General features: G+C 40.5%; 1 protein-coding gene across 8 annotated transcripts in view; it reads right to left on the bottom strand.

Moving 5' to 3' along the window:
* LOC120424471 (RNA polymerase II elongation factor Ell) overlaps nt 1-23,518 on the bottom strand; it is a 133,411-nt gene that overhangs the window by 108,198 nt on the left and 1,695 nt on the right. For 6 of the 8 annotated variants that reach the window (XR_008212164.1, XM_052708356.1, XM_052708351.1 and 3 more), the window contains exon 2: nt 19,783-20,588. Coding sequence is in view for 7 of the 8 variants with exons in the window: in XM_052708356.1 (XP_052564316.1) it covers nt 19,783-19,923 (141 nt within the window). In the remaining variant the exon portion in view is untranslated. The remainder of the gene's footprint in view (nt 1-19,782; nt 20,589-23,518) is intronic. The other 2 variants (XM_052708352.1, XM_052708353.1) reach the window with 2 other exon arrangements.

Here is a 23,518-nt window from a genome sequence, read left to right as displayed (position 1 = left end):
TTTTGCGCTCTCTTTTGACAGATGATGGCTGGTGGAATGGAAAAACCTGAATGCGTTGTGCTGTGGTATGTCGGATGCGCTACTGTTGCTGCAAAGTGTGTGAATCTCTCGCTCTCTCTCTCTCGCTTACTCTCTTGTGCTGCTCCTAACGAAAGACCTTGATTGCAAGAGCAGCGCAGAGCCGGTGGCGGAGGAAGACCAAGAAGAAGCTTCAGAGGAGGGCATCTCTCAATTTTGCGACGACCGGAAGGATGGTTTGGCGGTGTTGGGTTTTTGCGGGGATTGTGCGCTTCCTGGTAGTGCTTTACGAGCACCGGATTCGGCTCGTGCTCCGGGAAGCCATTGAAAGCTCGCTAACGAGCGCGGTTCGGCGAAGTTGAAGGTGACACGTCCGCAGAGTCAATACGCCGGCAAAGGTCGATCGTCAATTATTAAAATTGTTCTTGGTTACTTCTCTATCACGGACTTCAGAATCGAGGTACCTCCAAGAGCAGCCAAGTTCATTGAAGTGTTTTTGAGGTTTGATCGGTGAGTTACAAGGTAAGTACCAGGTAAGACCCGAAGCTGACGTAGTCTGACGGTAAGTACGATTCAAATCCTAGTTTAATCTGTCAATCTGTCAACCAGTCATGTCAATTAAATTAAGACCTATAGGAATGAAACCTTAGCCAGGGATCTGTCACAACTCGCATTAGGCCAGCTTTTCACACTTTCCCTTTTGCTTGCGACGCACACGTACGTGCTCTTAATCCGGAGTGTCCCCCAAATTTGTCATTGCAAAATTGGCCTACATTCCCCGTCCCGTGTGCGTCCCCCCAAAAAACTGGTATTCCTTGACACCTACACACATCGTCAGGCCGAATTCAAACTTGGAGTTCGCCTCGGCGAACTTCCTTTTTAGATCAACCGTTGATACCGAGAGTGTCGTTAAACGACTCTCGGTACCGCCCCACCTTGATTTCTACCGAGCCAAAATGAGCTCTTCCTCCGATGCTCCAAGGGTCCAAATATCTACACGGTCTATTACGTCTCGATCTTTATATAAGTCACCACTGTGCGGTGCAACGAGCGCGCAGAGCGGTAGCTCGAAAACCCCACCAACAACGGCCAAGTCGGATCGTGGTGTATTTCACGGTATGGGGCAGAAAAAAATCGCTTTGTTGCTAACTGAAACGAATCGAAAACGCAAAAATGTGTAGTAAGACACACACAAGACACTGAACCAGCAGCAGCGGCACAGAAAATAATAACACATTCGCGGCAAGGCCTAGCCCGCGACGAGGAGAGCGCCACCGCTAAGCTAGCGAGGTTGCAGAAGAAGAGCAAGAAGAGTGCGGCGGGGTGGTACAAGACAAAATCCGAACTGGTTCGGCGAGTTGGGGTTGAGAGGGGAGAAGGGGTTGATAGTGCGGCGTTGAACGCCGTGCACGGTTTTACGTGAATTTATCAACCAAACAAGACTTGAGTTTTGGTAAACATTTTAGGTCGGGACGACTTCTCAACTACGGACGTCAGAATCGAGGTACCACCTTCGAAATGCGGGATCCAATGAATTGATTTGATTGGGGTAAGTACAGGTGTTACTAAAGTGTTACTAATAGGTGTAGTTGTGTTCCAGTCCAGTCAATGGTAAGTATTGGTGAAAACTTCTGTCAACTGTCAACCATCCTTTGGTCATTTGACCAAAAGGTTCTGTCAATAAAAACCTACCTCTGAAGCTCAGATGGTCGGTACTTTGGACTAACAATCCAAAGGTCGTCGTTTCGAGTTTCGAGGCGTTTTCGTCTATTGATTTGGACGATCAGTTAAAGCTCTAGCCCAAAACAAAGACGAGCTTATGAACGCCGGTTACTTCCTGTCGATACGAGCAGAAAGGGTGACGATACCAGGTCACCGATAAGCAATCGTAGAAAGCAAACGAACGCCCAATAATTGCCGACAACCCGCCGCACACGAACGCTTTGTCGTTCGGTCGACCCGTCCGCACTCACTACACCTCTTCGATGACCCACTTGCAATTGTCGTCACGCGAGCTTCGCTCGCAGTCGAAAAATTAGATCACCTCAAGTAGGTAGACCGGTCAGTCAGATGAGCCGCTACGCTACACACCGAGAGCCGAGAATGATGTCGCGAAGAAACAAAGCGAACCAAGCCGTTCGACAATGGTTCCTCTATTTTTGTCACCATATGCAAATAGAACGGCGACACTGTCGTCGTCGTCGTACGTGTCGAGTCTGTCAGCACGAATTTGCGTCGTCCAGACATTTCACACGACACGTAGGGAAAGGTAGTTTTGTACGCGTAAAATTGCGCTTCGCGCAACCTCGTTGATGTCCAAGACGTCAACTACTTCCTACACGACCTTGTCACGCACGAAGTGCTCAAGGTTGCCGCTTCCCAGGGTTCCCAAACGCGAGGGAGGATGTTCGTCATCGAGAGTGATTTGCCAAAATATGCCGAACCTCGGCTACGCCGAGTAACTGTACAGCGGTTCGAAAATCCTAATCCAATTAGCACAATTATTTCGCTTCGCCAGTTTGCTTCTCGTAAAGTCGGTTGTCCAAGAAGACTACGACGATGGAGTCCGGCTTTGCCGGAGTTCAAAATTATGGACCCATGATTATGGTCAACCTTTTAGGACCAGAGAGAGAAGGAGAGGTGGAAAATAATAACTTGCAGACGTGCGCACGCTTTCATGCAGATGTGTGGTGGTGGTGCGCCAACGGATTGACCATAATCAAACAACCCGGTAATTATCCAAGTTAAAAGTCATTGTTGTAATGGGCTTTTAGGTCTGGATAACCCCGCAGAGATGGACGTGGTTGATTGAGTGTGCAGATTGAGATGTTTAAAGTAAGCTTTTGAGATGATTTCTCAATTACGGACTTCAAAGTCGAGGTACCCTTTCCAGGAAAGATCTGATTCGAGGTGTATTTCGGAGTTTGGAGTCTAAAGCGGTAAGTACCGGTGATAACTCGTACAACAGTTTCCTGGCGGTCAAGATTGTCTGGTAAGTATTGGTTACAAGTTCTGTCAACTGTCAACTTTTGAATCTGTCAACAATTCGAACATCGAGTGGTTACAGATCCTGTCAACCCTTCATTGATCATCCCAGTGCCTAAGGGTATCGAGTGACAATGAAAGAAGTTCATCAGCGATTCACTGAACAACCCAAATGGTAATTACAATCAGTCAACCTCCACAGCTAGCTGATAACCTCTAAGCTGTTCAACTAATCAACGCCAAATCTCCACATCTTTTCAGCAACCGAACAAAAAAAGCTCTCTTGAAGTAGCAAAAACTGCACCAGACTCTTCGACGTCTCCCATTGTGTTGCTTGCGCCGAGGTTACACATGTGTTCTGCACGCCGAAGAGCAGACACAAAAAAGTTAAATTTCAGACAGCAAAAAAGGTACACCAAGTTTTCCCTGCTTTTTTGCGATGCCCATTGGTTTTCCCCCTCCCCGCTACGATTAACTCGAAAAAAAAAGTTTGGAGAGCCAAACCGAACCCGTCCGTGGCAAAACTGCACCGGGTACGTTCCGTAACTTGCTCGAGGAGGTACTCGCGCTGTACACTTTCCACAGGTCTTGCGCCCGAATCATTGTGTTTCGGCGACGACGACGACGACGGTATGCAAGTGCTGCGCCGCCGCCGACAGAGAGAGCATTATAAAGTGTTATGTAATGAATATTCAATTTTTAGTGCCGTAGGCCTACCTCTCCGAGACGAACGAGTGCTGGGGGAAACCGAAATCGGTGCAGGTTTGTGTAATCCCGGCAGGCCCTCGACGCCAACGCGACCACCTCAAGACGAAGGATTTCCTGGATTAGTCGAGCGAGCACGGGTTTACTTTCGCGAACGGGGTTGATTCGGGGGGGGAGCGATTGTTGCACGAGCTGGCAGCCTTTGACCTTTGGGCAGGTGAACGGTGGTTCGTGGAAATGTGAAGGTGGTTTGGGACGCTGAACTTTAAAAATATCAATAAATTTCAGAGGTTATCACGACAGGACCTCTCAATTACGGACTTCAATATCAAAGTCCCCACAATATCATGAGATCTTTTCAGAAATCTTAGGTTGAGACAGAATCTGTCATTTCAAGATACTAACTTCAAGTATCACAGCTTAATACCTTATCGATGATGTTTACGATAACTCACCTGAAAAGAGAAAGAAAAAACTTGAATTAGTATTTTCAGGATTTTTTGAAAAATTTACGTTTCTAATAAGGACTTCACTAATGAGTTGCAACATAAAGCGCTTCTGAACATTGGCAATGTTTTTATGGTAATTCCATCCATGGTGATTCAATGATCTTATACGATGGTATAAGAGGACATCTCATTTACGGACTTCAGAAACAAGGTACCTGTTCAAAAGACCTCATCAGCTGAGGTGATTTTTTAATGTTGCTGAGGATGAATTCAACGGTAAGTACTAGTGAAAAGGTGGATGCTGAATGTTTTCGAGTTAAATGCAGAAAAGTTAATAAAGGAATCAGGTAAGCATAGCTAACCACTCCTGTCAAGAGTCACCTGTCATTGATTAATTTGTCAACTGTCAAACCCCTTGTTCATACCTCTTCCCATCTCAACTCGCGTTACATCGCCGGAATTCCAAGCATTGCTGTGCATCTGAACAAAGTGTGTGTTCCACTCTACCTCCAAACAATCTCGGCCACAGCCCCGTGACTTGAATATCTCTCCGGACAGGTTTCCGCGTGTGACCGCGTATGCTAATCGTGTGCCATTTGCCTGCAGCGCTACCTACTACTTCCACAGAGAAATGCTGCGCTGGCCAACGACACACAAACAAGACGACGACGAAGAAAAAAAATGTCGTCAAGAGACCAACGCTGCGACGACGACCGGAGAGGTCAGTAATAACCATTAGTCATCATCCGCAGCAGCAACCGCCCGGCTATTAGAAATTTTCTTCAACCAGCAGTGGGGGGTTCGCGCGGTTTGTTTTGTTTGCGGACTGCGAAGACATCATAATCGTCACACCAAGCTTGAAGACCTGCTCGGTGAAACCGAGCGCGAGCACGCAAGATCCGGAAAAAGGTTTTGAAATCGGACCAAGGTAATCGCCATTGAACAACTCTCATGATCTAGTTGAACTCACACTTTCAGCGCAGCGCAGCGTACAAGGTAGTTTGGCCGCGCACGCACACAAACTAGCGTCTCGAGTGGCCTGTGTGCGTGGTAGAGTTGTTGTGTTGCACTGCGATTTGCAATTCATCGTGTGTGCGCGCACAGTTCTGCGAACCTTAAGCGAAGGCTGTCCCAACTCTCGAACTCGGCACCCTCTTAAGCCTAATTCAGTGCAACTTGGCCAAGCGTTCGCGTTCGACTTGACGACTTTCGACTTGTTACAAATCATGACGCTGGTTAAAATTCCTGCTACGTCCTTTCTGTAAGAATGACAAAAACGCTTGTCACCGACTCCGGTGGAGCGACACAATATTACCCGATTAAAAATTCATCGTTTAGCCACGTTCAGGGCTCTCTTGGGATGGCGCGCCAGATCTAGGTCATCAAGGTCGTTTGAAGAAGGTGGCGCGCAGAGTGGCCGCGCGCACACGTGTACGACCAGCAAAAAAGGGGCCACCGCTTTGAACGCCCCTTAGAGCCCGAGTTTGAAAGTTGGCCGAAGCGATTATCGGTCCAACTAGCGACGGGGAGAGGGCGCGACTTGGAGTGGTAGTGGTGGCGCAGCTCCGTATAATTACAGAGAGCGTTAGATTTGCGTGTGTAACCGCACCACCAGGCAGATCGAAGTTGGTCAAACGGAACGGAGTCCAAGCGGTGGACGCGAACTGGTAGTACCCGCTCGCAGAGGTGTGTAATCAGCCGAATCCGAAAAGCTCTCCAAGGGAACAACAACGTCAAAACGAACAATCAACTCGCGGCGGTCATTATGAACGGCGAGAAGCGGTCAAATCCCCGAATGTTTCTCGAGCGCCTCTACGGGACCACGTCTTGGAGTTGGGACGACGGGGGAATCCACCGAAACTGGTTTCTACTCCGCAGCGACGAGACACAGAGAGTGAGATTGGAGATTTATAACGAATTTCCAGGCTAGTTACGGCGAGCGACGTGGTTCCATATGCCGAGGTATTCACAGAGGTATATCTCTGTGGAAGAGATTAACGAAAAACCAAAGACCGATACAAACACATAGAGGGAGTCAACGTATCATATAACCACCTGGCATGGCGCGCAGCGATATGTAACACACTTGCTACCAGGATGTCTGAAGGGGACTCTCGGTGGTCAGGTAATATGGAGCGAGCGGAGGAGTTGCTCGAAAAGGTCTACACACACACACTCCAGGGTAAACAGACGGAAATGAAGCGTGAACTGGAAGGATATCTTCAGAGTGCCGAAGCGGCAGATGTTGCACGAGATTCTTCTACCTTTACAGGATGTATTGTGAACTGTTTCTACTGTATACACCCACGAAAGGGAAATGACGGCTCATAACAAGATATCGAGTTTGTAACGCTTTTATGGATGACCCCTGTAGCTTCCGAAAGCGGAGACTGTGTTAGTATCAATATTTTGTTATCTTAGATTTGATTCGATGTAATAAGATGACTTCTCAATTACGGACTTCAGAATCAAGGTACCTCTTCAAAAGAGCTTTTAAACTGAGGTGATTTTTGGGTGTTGCTGCGGATGAATTCAACGGTAAGTACTAGTGAAAAGAGTAGATGCTGAATGTTGGCGATTTGCACAGAATTGGAGTACGGTAAGTACATATCAAAAGCTCTGTCAACTGTCAAATCTGTCAAATCAACCCAGTCTCGATGTTTGTTCTTTCAATCAGTTTCTTGCTGAGCGATCTACCAAACATCAAGTCTAGAAGGTTTAACTTCGTTTATCCAGTGCATAGCTCGAACGATCGCACCGGAATTCCCAACCAATATAATCCGCAAACAGAAAGGTCAAACCACTTCACGGACGGACACCCCTGCCGCCTGGATATCGCTATTACCAGCTCAACCGTTTGCGTTCATTCTATCCATCGCGCGGCGAGTTGTGCGATCCTAGAAGGTTATTGAACGAACCTTGTCGTCGTTTTCTTCACCGAGGTGTCATTCGTCTTAAAAGCGTTGCTTTTTTTGGGATCTGTCTCGCAGACATCCATTGTATAGAACTTTGGAGAGTGGCAAAAGTGAAGGAATTTCGCGCGCGCGGGACAGAATTGGGCGCTGCGGTTGCTGCTCTCTTGGCGGTAATTGAATTTCCCCCCATTCTCCATCTTCACTCTCCACGTTGGTGATTATCCTACACTCTTCGTTGTCAACCCAAAGAATGGTACCGATACCGGAACGCCATCTGCAAGCGAGTCTACTCGAGTCGGGTGGGGGGGGAAGTTATTAATTGACGTCGTTTGGCTGGCTGATTTTGCCTTGGGGGTATCACGGAAGTTTGTTCCTTCACTAAGAGTCCGGACGGAGGAATTTACCGCCAGGTACGAGGGTGGCCAAAGAACGAAAATACTTCTCGGCGTAAGAAAAGCCGACGCAGCGGTTCGTGTGCCATAAATTAAAATTCTAATGAGGAGCTGTTCCGGGGGTTGGGACTAACCATTTACTGGGTCGGGCACGGAAACTACTACAAAGGGTGGGGAAGGACTACCGTTTCGGTTAAGGAGTACGCACCAGATGGTAGATTTTTGTATCACTACTAAAAGTTTATTAGGAATTGTTCAAACATTACGTATAAAAAAATAGAATTTGCAGACGCCATCTTTCTCCAAGGAAGCATGCCACAGTCGTTAACACTTCTATGTGTTACGTAATATTTGAATGGCCCCTTACCAAAAAACTATTTGATTTTCAAGTTACATTTATGTTTGACAAAGTTTATTGTAATTATCAATTGAAATCTGGATTAATTAGGACTTCTCAATTACGGACTTCAAAATCAAGGTACTCCAGCTAGTGATCGTCTCATTTGAGGTGAATTTCGGCGTTTTCTTAGAGATTAAGCGGTAAGTACTAGCAAGTGACAGAACCAGATGGCGTGCGTTGATATCCAGTAAGTATTGGTGAAAAGCTCTGTCAACTGTCAATTGTCAATTCTGATGTGTGTCACACAATATCTTGTTTACCAAACATTCGATATTGTGTGCACCTCGCACAATCGTCATCGCCCGACTCCGGAATCCCCCAGTCTACCGGTTGACGTGTGTGTGCGAAATCTCCGTCCCAGTGCGATGGTGTACGTTTACTCTGCACACAACTTTAATGATTGTCGTCGCCTTAAGACCCGAACACACAGACACACCGCCAATCGTTCGGCGCGACGTAATGATTATGCAGTTTGTAGGAAATTTTCCTACGCTCAATCTGCGGTCGCGTAAGGTGAACGTGCACACAACATATGGACGGACTGTGTTGAGGGTGCATGTGTGTGTGTGCCCAAGAGAAACATGGGTGCTGGGAACAACTCAACTCAACAACACCGGATTGGAATACCTGACGTGTGTGGTGTACGGTGTTGCTGTTCATAATTGCAACAATTACCGCTTCATTTTGTTTGACAAGTTCATTGGTTAGGCCTCGACGGCTTTTTTGCACGGCATATGAGGTTTCCAGGGATTGCTACTTCTTGCATAATAAATGCAAAATTATGCAAAGGTTGCAGCTCAAGAGCTGTGGATCTTGTAGTGTATCACTTGGAGTGGTATACCCAAGAGCTCATATTGGAAGGTCGAATGGGATTTCATGTCAGCTTGATTGGTATCGAAAAAGTTTCTAATGCTTGTTACCTTGTACAACCTTCCGGTATCGTGTGACCTTACCTCTGTTAACCCGTATAACCGATTATATCAACAATGTTGCACGAAGTCGGAATCAATACTTCAAAACCCTACCTCTCCAATCATCGTTATCGACCGTAATCGCCTCTGCTTGCCAAGTCAGGTTTACAGCTATGTACTTGAAGTGATTGATATTTACTTGCATCGCACAACCCCCCGATTGTGAGTACCCCTTAGCTTCCACCACTGAGGCATGCAATCAAAGCAAAACAACCCTGAACCTGGCCGGGCTTCACGTCGTACTCTGCGTCGCGCTGTGCCAATAACCTCTCCAGCTTCCTTTATTTCGAAGGGATCTCCCTCGACACAACTTCCGCCGTCGCCGCTGTTTGGTCGTAAATCAACCCCCGAAAGATTGTACGCGAGAACTGGGCCAGCATCGATACCTAGGGGCGCCTCACACACAATTGTTCTTATTTTTATCCGACGTACGTCCCCCTCTCAAAGTCTGCGGGACTCACACTTCTTAGGGAGTTGAACGCAAGAAAAAAAAAATGAGGGGACGACGCATCCTTTTGCCGACAGTTGTTTAATGTCAACCTCGGAAGAGGGGATTGATTTAAATAAGTACACACCACCGCCGAGGATTGAGGATTTTTGGACGCGAGTGCGCGGTTCATCTCCACAGTCGTGCTGTCAATGTCTCGGTCGGTGACTGTCTTGCCTGCTACTTCTCGGTTGTTTTTTTTTCGCATTGCCAGCAAAGTTCCAAGTTCAACGCACCGCGTCGCGTGGCTCCTTCGAAGACCGTGTCCCAGACACCGTGCTCGGGTTCCTTCTTCGCCGAGACACACGCTTGTTGATGTTGTACCCAGCGCGCGGGTTTGCATCCATCTGGCTTGTTTTTTTGTTCTCCTGTTGGTTCTTTTCGTGGTGACTCGGGGATTCTTGACTCTATCCCGCCACGTTCGGAAGGAGTCTGTGAGGGTATTGAGTCGCGAACTGGCTTGTCGGGAGTTTAGGACATTGACGCGCTTAGAGATGTTCATGAATTGACAAAAGTGAATTTTAGCCAAATTGTCAGATTATCAGCGCGTATCGCGTTCCTCACGAAATCATCGACTATTAAATCATTTTTCCCAGAAAGATATTCCTTATCCGTTAACAAAGTAAAGCATTTACAATTAACAATATTTTTTGTATTTTTGTATTTTTGTATTTTTGCATTTTTGCATTTTTGTATTTTTGTATTTTTGTATTTTTGTATTTTTGTATTTTTGTATTTTTGTATTTTTGTATTTTTGTATTTTTGTATTTTTGTATTTTTGTATTTTTGTATTTTTGTATTTTTGTATTTTTGTATTTTTGTATTTTTGTATTTTTGTATTTTTGTATTTTTGTATTTTTGTATTTTTGTATTTTTGTATTTTTGTATTTTTGTATTTTTGTATTTTTGTATTTTTGTATTTTTGTATTTTTGTATTTTTGTATTTTTGTATTTTTGTATTTTTGTATTTTTGTATTTTTGTATTTTTGTATTTTTGTATTTTTGTATTTTTGTATTTTTGTATTTTTGTATTTTTGTATTTTTGTATTTTTGTATTTTTGTATTTTAGTTTTTTTATATTTTTGTATTTTTGTATTTTTGTATTTTTGTATTTTTGTATTTTTGTATTTTTGTATTTTTGTATTTTTGTATTTTTGTATTTTTGTATTTTTGTATTTTTGTATTTTTGTATTTTTGTATTTTTGTATTTTTGTATTTTTGTATTTTTGTATTTTTGTATTTTTGTATTTTTGTATTTTTGTATTTTTGTATTTTTGTATTTTTGTATTTTTGTATTTTTATATTTTTATATTTTTGTATTTTTGTATTTTTGTATTTTTGTATTTTTGTTTTTTTGTATTTTTGTATTTTTGTATTTTTGTATTTTTGTATTTTTGTATTTTTGTATTTTTGTATTTTTGTATTTTTGTATTTTTGTATTTTTGTATTTTTGTATTTTAGTATTTTTGTATTTTTGTCTTTTTGTATTTTTTTGTATTTTTGTATTTCTCAGAGGTCTTTTACTTGCGTGTACGGCAAATGAATCCGGAATCACACAGCAAAGTGACAGTGTCTAACAACAACAGCTACAACTCTGTAATGCCTTGATTTAACTCTTTTTTGCCACCGTCAAGTGCGTGTGACTTGATTTGCGAGTCGTGCGGTTCCTCTCACTCTTTCACACCCTTAACGCCGCTCAGTTTTGCGTACCTCTCGTACGAGACTTGCTACGTCTCAAACAGGAAAACCTTCAACCTCTCGAAAGGCTTCACTCGAAGGACGTCCATGATCTTTCAGCAGTCGCAGTCGCTCGCTCGACGCTCGAGTGGATGTTGATGAATTCTTCGACTGCGTCGAAAGTCCTTTGCCGCTGACGCATTCGTCAAGGTAGCTCACCGACTTGAAGAATTGCCAGTCTTTGTTGCCGGCCGGCGGCCGGGGCCGGGCAGAATTTCGTACCGTGTACCGTGGCCTAAATATTTGGCACCGTTAACTTTCTTCTCAGCTCAGCGATCGCGCCGAGTTGCTAACCCAACACCACACGAAGAAGAATCGTTCGATCGAATCGATGAATCAAAGTCTGGCGCACGGGGGTTTTGGTCTGGTAAGGTTGGGCGATACCGGCTAAGAGAGAGAGAGAGTGCGTTCTTGAGTTACGTAACGCAAACCCTATGTTAAACTAGCGTTACGTAGTCGACGACCAGCCCCTCCCCGCTGGTAGCTGCCGTTCAACGAACGAAGCACAGACAGCTGTTGGGCGAGTGCCCCGAACTTTCTTGGTTCAGCGAACGGAAGTGTAGGTCGAGTTCGGGGAGGGGATCAACAGACGAGCAAGACGTGCGGTTAAGGTGAGACGAGTGCAGGCGGACTCCGAAATCAGCCGGTCGTGGAAATTTGGTAGCCAGGCAGGAAATCAGTGGCAAACAAAACTTAGGAGAAGAGATTGCTCGATGTTTAACAAAAACTAGTTTTTAAAAAGGAAATCTTTAATTACATTTTATTACAATAAAGTTTTGAGTTTATTCTCAGTCTTAGAAACTTCTAACATTTTTCTAACATTTTTTTCCTCGCACTGTTAATTTCTGTACTCATTCGGCATGAAGAATAAGCATGATAAATTGAAAAATTGTAAGCTGTTAAATATATTGTTATTTTCATTCTGATTTTTTTGCATCCAAAATTACGTCCTTTTAAAATGTTATTACAGATTTGATTTTTGGAATTTCAACTCTATATTCTGATAATTTCGTACTTTTTTCACGAATCTCTACCTTCTAATGTACCATCTTTTGACACAAAATCTGTACCCAATATTACCATCATTTTTTCCTGCATAGTAAAAAAAAAAATGGTAATAATACACACAGCAAAAAATCCGATGGTAAAATCGCATGCAAAAGCATGCACATCACCTTTGTGAGCAAAAGCATGTAATATTGTATGAGAAAACGTGTACACAAAAAGCATTTACGAATGAAAAAAAAAATAGATTTTGCATACACGGAGAAAAAAGAGTTCCCAAAATCGTGAACAAGCGTTCATGAAATTCGGAACCACGAACAAAGTGTTCAAATTCCATGGTACGATTTTGAAAAACGTACCATGAAATTTGAACACTTTGTTCGTGGTTCCGAATTTCATGAACGCTTGTTCACGATTTTGAGAACTCTTTTTTCTCCGTGTACCCCAAAAATAATAACAGTCTGGTGAGAGTCATATCCAGATTACCAAGTCCGCGCCGCAACCATCTCGGCTATCTCACTGTCTTGTAAAATATGTTGTTTTCAACGCCGATGTACCAGTACATACACAGAAAAAAATCATAGTAATATTACATCTGGGAAGGGGTACATCTTTTATGTCAGAAAAAATATGTAATTTTACCTCTGAAAATGTGTAATTTTACCACTTTTCTGTTGTAATGGCGCTTTTTCAGTCTAAATGGTGGTAAAATTACATCATAAAAGAGGTAATATTCAACCTTCCAAAATAACACCTTGGAAGGTGTACACAACTTTTTTACTGTGTATGAGGAACTTACAGCTACATCGGTGTTGATCCATTTTAATTCACAGCGGCGAAATAACCGAGATGGTTGGGGCGCAGACTTGGTAATCTGATCTCACCTGATTGATGTTCTTTTTGGGGTGTCCAATTTTTTATTCCGTACATGCTTGTGGTGTACACGTTTACTTTGCTCACAAAGGTGACGTGCATGCTTTTGTATGCGATTTTACACAGATATTTTTTACTGAGTAGCTGGGAAGGAGTACATCTTTCATGCCAGAAAAAATGTGCAATATTACCTTTGAAAATTTGTAATTTTACAATTTTTCTGGTCACTTTTTCAGTCTAAGTTGAGGTAAAATTACATAACGATTTATTTCATGACATTGCTAATAATTCATTAGTATCAACTCGAATCTTCTTTGCAATGATAATATAACATCTTGGAATGTGAATTCCACTGATTCTTCCAAAATTGATGAAAAATTACATCGAAAAAATGTAATACGCCCACATCAAACTTTTCAACCTTACCAAAATTCTAGATTAGTTTTTCAAAACATTACTATGTGGATAGGACCTTTTGAAAAAGTAAGCAAGAATTGAACTTTTTTTTACTGTGTAAGTATCAGGAAAATTGTGTGATCTAGTTTTTTTTCGAAAATTTCCCGCATGTATTGTCGGAATTGTCGAATTTTTCAGACCGAATATTGTCATTCAAATGAATTTATAAGAAAAATGGAACGTAACCTAGCTTGAAATCGCTCAAGGTTACGTCCTTTTGAAAAGTAACTATAGATTTGCTCCTGTAGATATTTAGCATGACAATAAAATTATAACTTCAATAAATACATTGAGTTGAATTTATTAAATTTATTGTTAATTCAAGAGTCTTTTTCTGCATGGTAATAGGACCTTTTAAAAAGTAAGCAAGAATTATAGATATTGAGAAGTTTCCTGTTCATAGTAACAATCACTTTTTTCCTTCTTTTTGCCAACAAATCAACAACCACTACTCATTAGTGAGCGTAAAATCACACAAAAAGTGAGAAAAACTCAACCAAGAGCGAGAGAGAACTGAATCAAAAAGGTTGGATTATTTATTTGTGTTGCTTTTTTTTAACGTCGTCGTCGTCGCGCCGATGTTTTCGCATGGTCCGCGTCTGGTCTGGTGTTGCTGCTATTGGTACTCTGGTATTGGTGCCCCCTTCGCGCGAACATCTGTACCGTTCGTTGGTGTGCGTTTTGACCGTCGCCAGCCAGCGCAACAGTCTCCTTTACGGTGGCGCATTGCACTGACACTCTTTTTTTCGTTTTTTTTTTATTTCTTATCTCAACTCTCTCAAACCGTCGTCGTCGTCGTCAACTCTCTATTACAGGTAGATAGAGGCCCCTTTCCGTATTGGTTGGGTTTGTTGTTGTTGTTGTTGCTCTCATTCAAAGTGTTAGACTCTCTAGCATGTGTGTGCAAAAGCGGGTTTCATTCGCTCTCGCTCAATTTCAGTGTCTTTTCTCTCCCACTTGGTGCTCGCGCAGAAGAAGAGCAGTATTGAGACCAGAAAAGTATATGGAAAATAAAGAAAACAAAAGTCTTTCAGGTTTTCGGGTTTAGAGTGTGTCTTGTTTCAAGTTGTTGTTGTTGTTGTTGGAGCACGACACGACATGACACGAGAGTCGTCGTGTGGCCTCTGTCGTCTCTTGATGAGTAACAACACTTTGACTGTGTGTCTGTGTAGGCAAGTTGTGGTGGTGGAACAATGTTGTTTCTTCGACTTTTTATGGGACTCGTTTGCTACTCGAAAAAGGGAAACCAAAACCAAATGAGGATGTTTTTCGAGATTGCCTTTTTTTTGTGCTCTTCCTCGAAGAATCAAGTAGGAGGTTTGAATCACGCAAAATTAAGCTAATGATTTTTACGTGACTCCTTGGGCTCTCCATCTTTTTCTGTTAGTTGAATAGAAAATGTAAGCGGTGAGAGCGAGTCGCACACGTACGCCATTATCGGAAATTGGTTATTTATTTAACTGTGTTGTACACCACGAAAAATAAATAAAAAGAAACAAAAATATCTTGACGGGACGAGAAATGAACCACGAATCTTTGGATTGAAAACAAAAACTTTTCTCAAAATTCCAACCATTTTGTATATACTAAGAAATCTTAAACTAATCCATTTTTTCCACCAGTGCACCCAAAACTACAAAGTGTTACGAAGGTGAACACCGTCCGACATCATAAACCCCCCGAAGTAGTGTGGATTGTGGAGAGGCCAACGCCGAAGAAGTTAGCTTCAACTATAAGAAACACGACGAGAAAGCAAAAGCAAAAACGTTTAAAGGCCGTGTGAAGGTAGTTTCATAATTTAATAAGGGAAGAGACAGAACGACGATATCGGAGAGAGGTTGGGTTGACGCAGCTGGGCCCAGACCAATAAAACAGTGCAATGATGGCACGGCAGTCAGTTTAGCGTCCAGGTGTATAGGTCTGGGAGGTGGTTGTTTTTCTTTATACATCATATACATCAATCGGGGCTTTTAATAATTTATTTGGGTTGAAGCGAAGGTTCAAAATGGTCGATGTGAACTTGCGAGTAGGGATTTTTTTTCAGTGAAGCTAGACTAAAGTGTAAAAGGTTTGGCGAAATGCAAACCATTTTTCTTGAGATCAAATTGGATCGACACAGCATATCCGAAACGTTTGGTTCGGTATGTCCACGCACCCTCACTCCACTGTAGATTCAGTAAAAAAAACTTATCCGTTCACAGAATCTTTCCTGCGGTTTATGCAATGCAGTAGGCCTGGCCCCTTTGAAGAGTGTAATACATTTCGAATTTTCAAAATAGTTTCCACGTGGTTAATTGAATTGATCGAAATTTATTCGAAGACCGATTGACAAACTACCTTATTTACAAATAGCGCTTGATATGTGTTTCTAAATAATTCGAGATATTCTTATTAATTTAACTTTAGTTCGATTACTTATCAAAAGACGCGTTGCATGATGGTTTCCGATATAATTTTATGTTAATTTTTCATAATGTTTCAGTTCGAAAACTACTTTAAAAAATGTAAAATTCACATTCAGCTTTAAAAAACATTTAAAGTTAGTTGGAAATTGGAAATATACGCGTGTATTTTCTTGTCATTTTTTAAGAATTATGCTTTTTACTACTAGTATTTCCAGACAAAAACTCAAAAAGTTTTGAGTTTTGAGTTTTTCTTTGCTTTCTTTCTTTAACAAAGTTATCAGTTTGAATATTTGACAACAATGCCATTTTTTTTCTTTTAAGGTTCAACTAAGAATGCTTAAAATTTCTAGATTCTATAAAGAATTCTCTTGGCAAATATTTTGTTTATCATTGAAACACGTTTTCTCAGGTTAAATCAAGGGATAGTAGAATTTATTGAAAAGCATGATTGCGAAGCAGCAAAACATAACTTAAAATTACACAATTTTGAATTATTTTATGATGTTCTGAGGATCTTCTAAAAATAAGGCCTAAGAATTTAATACATATAAGCAGTTTATGTTTTGTCAGTGGTAGCAGGCAGGCAAGAAGTTCTCCTAAATTTCCTAGAATACAAATCTTGGATTCTGCTGTAACAATAAGATTCTACAAAAATCCCAATTGTGTTTCATATTCGGTGATGTCCCTGTGGGACCTTCTGGCATCACTTTGAACTGTTTGGACCACTATTGAAATATTCTGGATCTTGGAGTCAAAGAATCCTGAAAACAGACCATGGAATCTATTGCCATAACAACACGAAAATGAAACCACTTTTATAACTGAAAGGTGGTGCAAACAGTTCATAGTCATCGCTTAATATGACCAACATTCGCAAGCTTGGTAGATCCGTGGTGTTACGGCGGTAGACTCCAAGATCTGTATTCCACTGTACCACTATGGGGGATCCAGAATGTCTAAATAGGTTCCAATAGATTGTGAAGATATCACTGAATAGAAATTACCTTCATATACTTAGGAAAATCGTTAAAGACTAGAATTTATTCGAATGTTCCAGGTTGTCCAAAAGAACACAACCTACCATTCCTGCACAAAAAAAAAGAAAATTGATGGTAATATTCATCAGGAAATGGTGACAGATTTTGTGTCAAAAAAATATTAATTTTACCCCACAAAATGATGAATTTTCATCAGTTTTTGATGAATATTCATCAGGTTCACATTTTACACATTTTTTATGTAATATTACTCAAAAAAGAGGTAATATTCAACCTACCAAATTTTCAACATTCCAAAATTCAACTTTTTTTTTCTGTGTACTAAGTTTCTCAGATGACCCAGATCCCAGATAAAGAAATCTTTATAAATAACAACTTTGCTGAAACATGTTTTGAGCACTGATGTGTGAATTTCAGTAAAGGTTATGTATATCTGGAGCAATATTTGAAAAGGGCGCATAAATCCCAAGCAGGTTTACAATTTACACTATTTTACAAAACCCTAATTGTTAAATAGTAGTTTGGGAGGTCCAGCTGTGTGTGTGTGTGTGCGTGTGTGTGTGTGTGCGACCAACCAAACGGGACCACGCGGTCGCTTCTTACAAATTGAGTTGTTTCCATGTATTTTTTTTAGCTCTCATTCTATACATGCAAATAACTCGCATAGGCATTTGGAAGGTGTTAGCTCTGCCGAGCTTCGGTGACCCATTTCTACGCTGGCTAGCCGAGCGCGAGGTACTTCAGCTTTATCGACAAGCCCCGCCCTGAAGAACGTTTGCACCAATCGGATTCAAACGGTATTTAGAACTTCCGAACCCTTGTCAAATGGACAAGGACCCAGCGCGTATATAGTTGATAGTAACAGTATTCCTAATTCCAGTCATAGCTCACCAAGTCGTGAAGGCATACTGGTTAGCATTTTTGGTTCCCAATCCAAAGGACGGGGGATCGAACCCCGACTCGAGCGACTTTGATTTTTCGTTCATGTTCAGAGTTTCAAGATTTATATTTCCTATACTTTCTCGTTGGGAGCAGATGGGAATCGAACCCAGGACCATTCGCTTACAAAGCGAACACCGTGACCAGTAAGCCACGGCCGCTCCTTTAGTAGTTTGGGAGGTCCAGCTACACAGAAAAAAAAAATGGTGGTAATATTCATCAGGAAATGGTGACAGATTTGGTGGCAAAATAAATGATAAATTTTACCCCAGAAAATGATGGATTCATCAGTTTTTGATGAATATTCATCAGGGTCTCGTGGCGCAGGGGTAGCGGCTTCGGCTGCCGATCCCGATGATGCTATGAGACGCGGGTTCGATTCCCGCCTTATCCACTGAGCTTCTATCGGATGGTGAAGTAAAGCGTCGGTCCCGGTTTCTCCTGTCTCGTCAGAGGCGCTGGAGCAGAAATCCCACGTTAGAGGAAGGCCATGCCCCGGGGGGCGTAGTGCCAATAGTTTCGTTTTTTACATTTTTACACATTTTTTTTTGTAATATTACACAAATAAAAAGGTAATATTCAACCTACCAAATTTTCAACATTCCAAAATTCAACTTTTTTTTTCTGTGTACACAGAAAATAAAGTTGAAGTTTGGAATTTTGAAAATTTGGTAGGTTGAATATTAACTCTTTTTTGAGTAAAATTACATATAAATGTTCTGTGTATTGTAACCGCCTTCACAGAAAAAAAGTTGAATTTTGGAATGTTGAAAATTTGGTAGGTTGAATATAACCTCTTTTTTTGAGTAATATTACATAAAAAAATGTTTAAAAATTTGAACCTGATACATATTTATCAAAAACTGATGAAAATTCTTCATTTTCTGAGGTAAAATTAATCAAAATCTGTCACCATTTCCTGATGAATATTACCGTAATTTTTTTTTTTTTGGTCCAGATTTTTTTTGCAAAATAATTTCACGAATTATTTCTCAAAAAGTCGTAAGAGTCATTGATAAACAAAGCTCTTTTTGCATCAGTAATCGACGTACTTTCGAAAAAACATTTTCAAAAATGCTTGAGATTGTTCAAGATGAATGATGGGATGAATTTGGATTCGATATTTTCGGTCAGAGCTCGGTAAAATGAATTCTTCAGGTCCAACAAACAAAATTTTCATTTTTTGCTTTTTGGTTGTTTTTTGAAACCGCCTTGAGTCAGAGGTCAGAGCAAAAATCAAGAGTTTAACTTAAAATTCACAGAAAATAAATGCTTATTCTAGCTAATTTTGAAGGTTTCAGGACACATTGTCCTCTTCCGGTAAATATGGATTGCCGGTCCCTTTTGAGGTAGTTTTCTGATACGGGCTAATGTATTATGTGACATGTCAAAACACTTGAAAAACGAGTTGGAAAATGAGAAAAGATATCAATGGGTCCCATTTGAGGTACTTTCCCAAAAAAGTCAAATATGTCATGCGACGTGTCAAAACCATAATAAAACTAGTTCTTGAATAGGTAAAGACATAAAGATGATTTTTTTGACCTCATAGCCTTTTGGCAACTTCCGAAAAATCTGGAAATGCCGTCCTATTTGGAGTTATTTTCCAAAATGGTCAAATATTTTATGCGACATATCAAAACACTTGTAATATGTGTTCAAAAATGGGAAAAGATATCTAAATGTCAGTTTTTGACCACATGAACACTCTTGGAACCTTCGTTAAAGCCGATTTTTTGGGAGCAATGCCTCCGGCTCAAATTACTGTAAAGCTGAATTTACCGATCTAGAGTATTGTATGGTATTTGACATTGTAGTACAGAGCGAATTCGGCAATCTCATTTCCACTAATCCAAATGTTAGCTGAATGTTGAGATCGTGTTGTCACTTGTACACACAAACCTTGTACTTTAGGAAATGAGACGATAACGAGACAACCGGGAACGATTCGAACCATAACCAGTAAATATGCTTGAATTGCAGATCGCTTAACCATACGGCTTAGTACCCAGAACGCTTCGAATGATAAAGAACAATCGCTACCAACCTGATTCCGCTGAAACTCCTCAATGGCCCGCAGGGCCGAGTCGGTCAGCTTGACGAAGATGAGCTCCTTGTTGTCGCCGGCGCCGGAGCTGCCGGAGTGCTGCTGGGTCAGTCCATAGTTGCCAGCGCACAGGGCGGCCATCTTGAGGCTCGGGAGCACACCTGCTGGATTTGAGGCAACCCACTCCGGAGTTCGGATTTGACCTCACCCGGGGGGGAGACTTGGATCCACACACTTGCCCGGTGGCGAACCTGTTGGCCCAAACACTGGCACTGGTTCTGGTCTAGCGACCAGGTTCCGTTGATGGCCGCTTGGAGGCGCGCGCTGCGCTGCTTCAGACTTGGACGACGACGACGACGGTGTTTCGCCTTTTTTGCCACGTAAAAATTCAATGAAATATTTTTATATATCTTGCACACACTCTGGTGCGCGCGGCGAGCACACGACAGTTGCCACGACGATGGTGTGTGTGTGTGCGCGCTACACACGAATTCACACCACACACACACAGACACAGACTTGTGCAGGAGATGTAAACACACACACAGCTGCAGCGCGTAGCGCTCTCTCCTTCCTTCTCCTTCTTTCTCTCTCTCTCACTCACTCACTATTGCAACTATTCTTCTTGCTCACTTCGGGTTGATTGGCGAACGTGTGATCAGGAAATTTTTTGATTTCAATATATTATATTTTGCTTGTATTATCTTCTCCTTCTTCTTCTTGGTTTCTTCTTTTTTTTTGCTTCCGCGTAGCACGCAAATTCTAATTACTTTTTCTAATATTTACGTTTTGATTATAACGACGTGCTAAAATGGTAACAATTTTCTGTTAATTTTTTACGTCTTTCCTTGTCTCTTCGTCTTCGACGGCCAGCGAAAGAGTGAGCGAGCACGAACGAAAGTGTGTGCGTGTGTGTGCACGACTTTGTGCAATCATCGAAGAGCAATAGTAGTAGTAGCAGCAGGCTGTGCTTTTCCAAAAAAAAAAGTAGGAAGAAAATCTCAAAGTTTTCCCGAACAATCCTTTGTCCTGTCCGGCTTACTTTGATAACAAGATGTTTTGCTTTTTCACGTCAAGTCGCAAATTAAACTTTAATCAAGCTACTCAAGATTTTCATTCTATAGCCTCCAAATTTCACAATTACCAGAGTGCCACCTTCACGGTGAAGGTAAAAAGTGAGTGGGGCCAAACAACAAGCAAAACGAGAACGACAGATTGTGATCTCTTTTTTGTGTGGTGCTGTTGTTGTTGTTGTTGTTGAGTTGTACATTCATTCCATTTCAAGACTGACTACTACCACCACCACTACTACCGCCATCAATGGCCACTCTGTTGAGTTGAGTTTGTCTCTCGGCTTGTCTTGATTGATTGTGTGTGCCTGCTCAAGGACTACTATGATTTGCTGGCACTTTTTGTGTGAACGAATTTTGTGTCTGAGAATGCGTGTGTGTGTGTGTTTGTGTGAAAATGAGGAACCCGTTTGTCTTATTATTTTTTTGCTTAGTGAGGGGGGTTTTTTGGTTAAGGAAAATCCTGCTTCTTTTTTTATCGCGAAATTATTTCTCTTTTTCACACACACAAACACAAACACACATTTTCACTTGTCAAATGTCTACTTCTTTCCAGTAGTTTTTATCTTTTTTTTTCTTGGATTAATTACACAAACAAACACACATACACACACAGTCGCATACAATCCATCACGTAGGTGGAAAATCTTCAATTAAAATTATTGTATTTTCGCACTTAAAATCGAACAATTAACATTCAAAAGTCCCACAATTTAATTTTATTTTCGGTTCAGCGCAGAGTGGTCACATTTTTTAAGTTAATATACAGTCCAGACTCGATTATCCGAAGTTTCTATTATCCGAAGTTCTATTATCGTTTTTTTTTCTTTTTCTTCTTTTAAACATCAAATTCGAGTTCTGCGACCACATTTTAGTAAAATTTGAATAGTTGATTGCTTATTAAATAATAAAATGCATTTTTTTCAATACCTGGAGTTTTTTTTAAAAGGTCCAATAAATCAAATTTCCAGTTTTTGATTTTTGGGTGTTTTTGAAACCGCCTTGAGTCAAGGGTATTGAAAAACACCCAAAAAGCAAAAACTGAAAATTTAATTTATTGGACCTTTTAAAAAAAAACTCCAGATATTTCGTCACCGCCATTTTGGCCGCCATCTTGGATTAAAGAAATGTAAATCACTTGAGCGTAGTTTAGGGGTCATACTTAAGCTCAACAATCAAAAATAAGACACCGAAAAAAAATCGTGATTCGATAATCCGAAGTGAAATTTTTCCGAGGCCTTCGGATAATCGAGTCTGGACTGTATTGATATTTATAGTTTTTGGAACATCGGTTAAATAATACAGAAATAATGGATAAATTCTGATTTTTTCATTATAGTAAAAAAATGAAAAAAAAAAAATGTTGAAAACGAAAATACATTTAACCGAGAAATAATAATATTTCCCTAAACTTTCATTTTAAATATCCACCAATATTTTCTAAGATGTGAGGATTTAATTTTTACGTTTTTTACGGACTTAGAAAACATTATTTAATTTTTTTTTTGAGTAGTGCTCTTGGTTTTCGTAAATCATCATTGCTTTGTTTTTTTTTTAATTTTTTTATTTGAGTGAAACACTGTGCATTTACACTTAAAATGTTAAAATAAGCGAATAGGCATTATCGATTTTCCATACAATTTTAAGGGCTAGTCATACAAAATACGCACGTGAATATTCTAAATTCGATTGTGAGAAGGGATTTTCTGATCGATTTAATGTTCTTATGATTTCAAAATAAACAAACAATGTTTTGAGTTATGATTAGGACTTTTTTTTGTTGAAATAGGTAAAAGGAAAACCTAATTTGTCGTTTTCAATTTCTCTTTATACAGCACAGACTCAGTTGTCCGAAGACCTTGGAAAAAATTCACTTCGGATAATCGAATCACAAACAATTTTGTCAAATGTTGGATTGTCGAGCTTTATCATGCCCCCAAATTTACGCTAATGTGATTTAGAATTATTAAATCCAAGATGGCGCCCAATATGGCGGTGATGAAATATTGAAAAAAAATGCATGTTATTATTTAATAGGTAATCAACTATTCAAATTTGACTAAAATGTGGTCACAGAACTCGAATTTGATGTTTTAAAAAAGAAAAAGAAAAAAACGAAAAAAAAAACAATTTTTTTTTGTTCGTGATTCGATTATCCCAACAAACCTGGACTGTATTACAGAAATATAAGTTTCCAAAATCTTTGGTGCTGAAGTTTAGGATAGTGCCAAATTAGAATTATTAATCTTACATTAAATTTTTGAAAAAAAGATGCAAATATTGTCAAAATAAATCTCAAAATTCAGCATAAGATACTGAATAAAATAATCGAAAATGACATTAATTTCTTTTAATAAAATGCACCATTTTCAATATATGTATAGATTTATATGTATTTTAAGGAAATTTATTTAAAAATGTTATTTTTTTGCATTTCAAAAGTATACTATGAAAGCAAAACAATATTGGAATTTAATTATGAAAGACAATGTTTTTTGGGAGCTGAGAAAGTTTCCAACAATTTCCTTTTTTACCAAAATACCAATCGAGCTTTTGAAAACAATTATGAAATTATCTTTCAAATAAGAAAAGATTTAATACACCAGTCATAAGTCAAGACACCTTTTTGAGGATAACAAAACATTACTTCTTGAATAAAAAAATGC

This window comes from Culex pipiens, chromosome 2, assembly GCF_016801865.2.
Source record: "Culex pipiens pallens isolate TS chromosome 2, TS_CPP_V2, whole genome shotgun sequence".
Lineage (NCBI taxonomy): Eukaryota > Metazoa > Arthropoda > Insecta > Diptera > Culicidae > Culex > Culex pipiens.
Note: the sequence above shows the minus strand (reverse complement) of the source record. Positions and strands in the feature narration are given on the sequence as shown.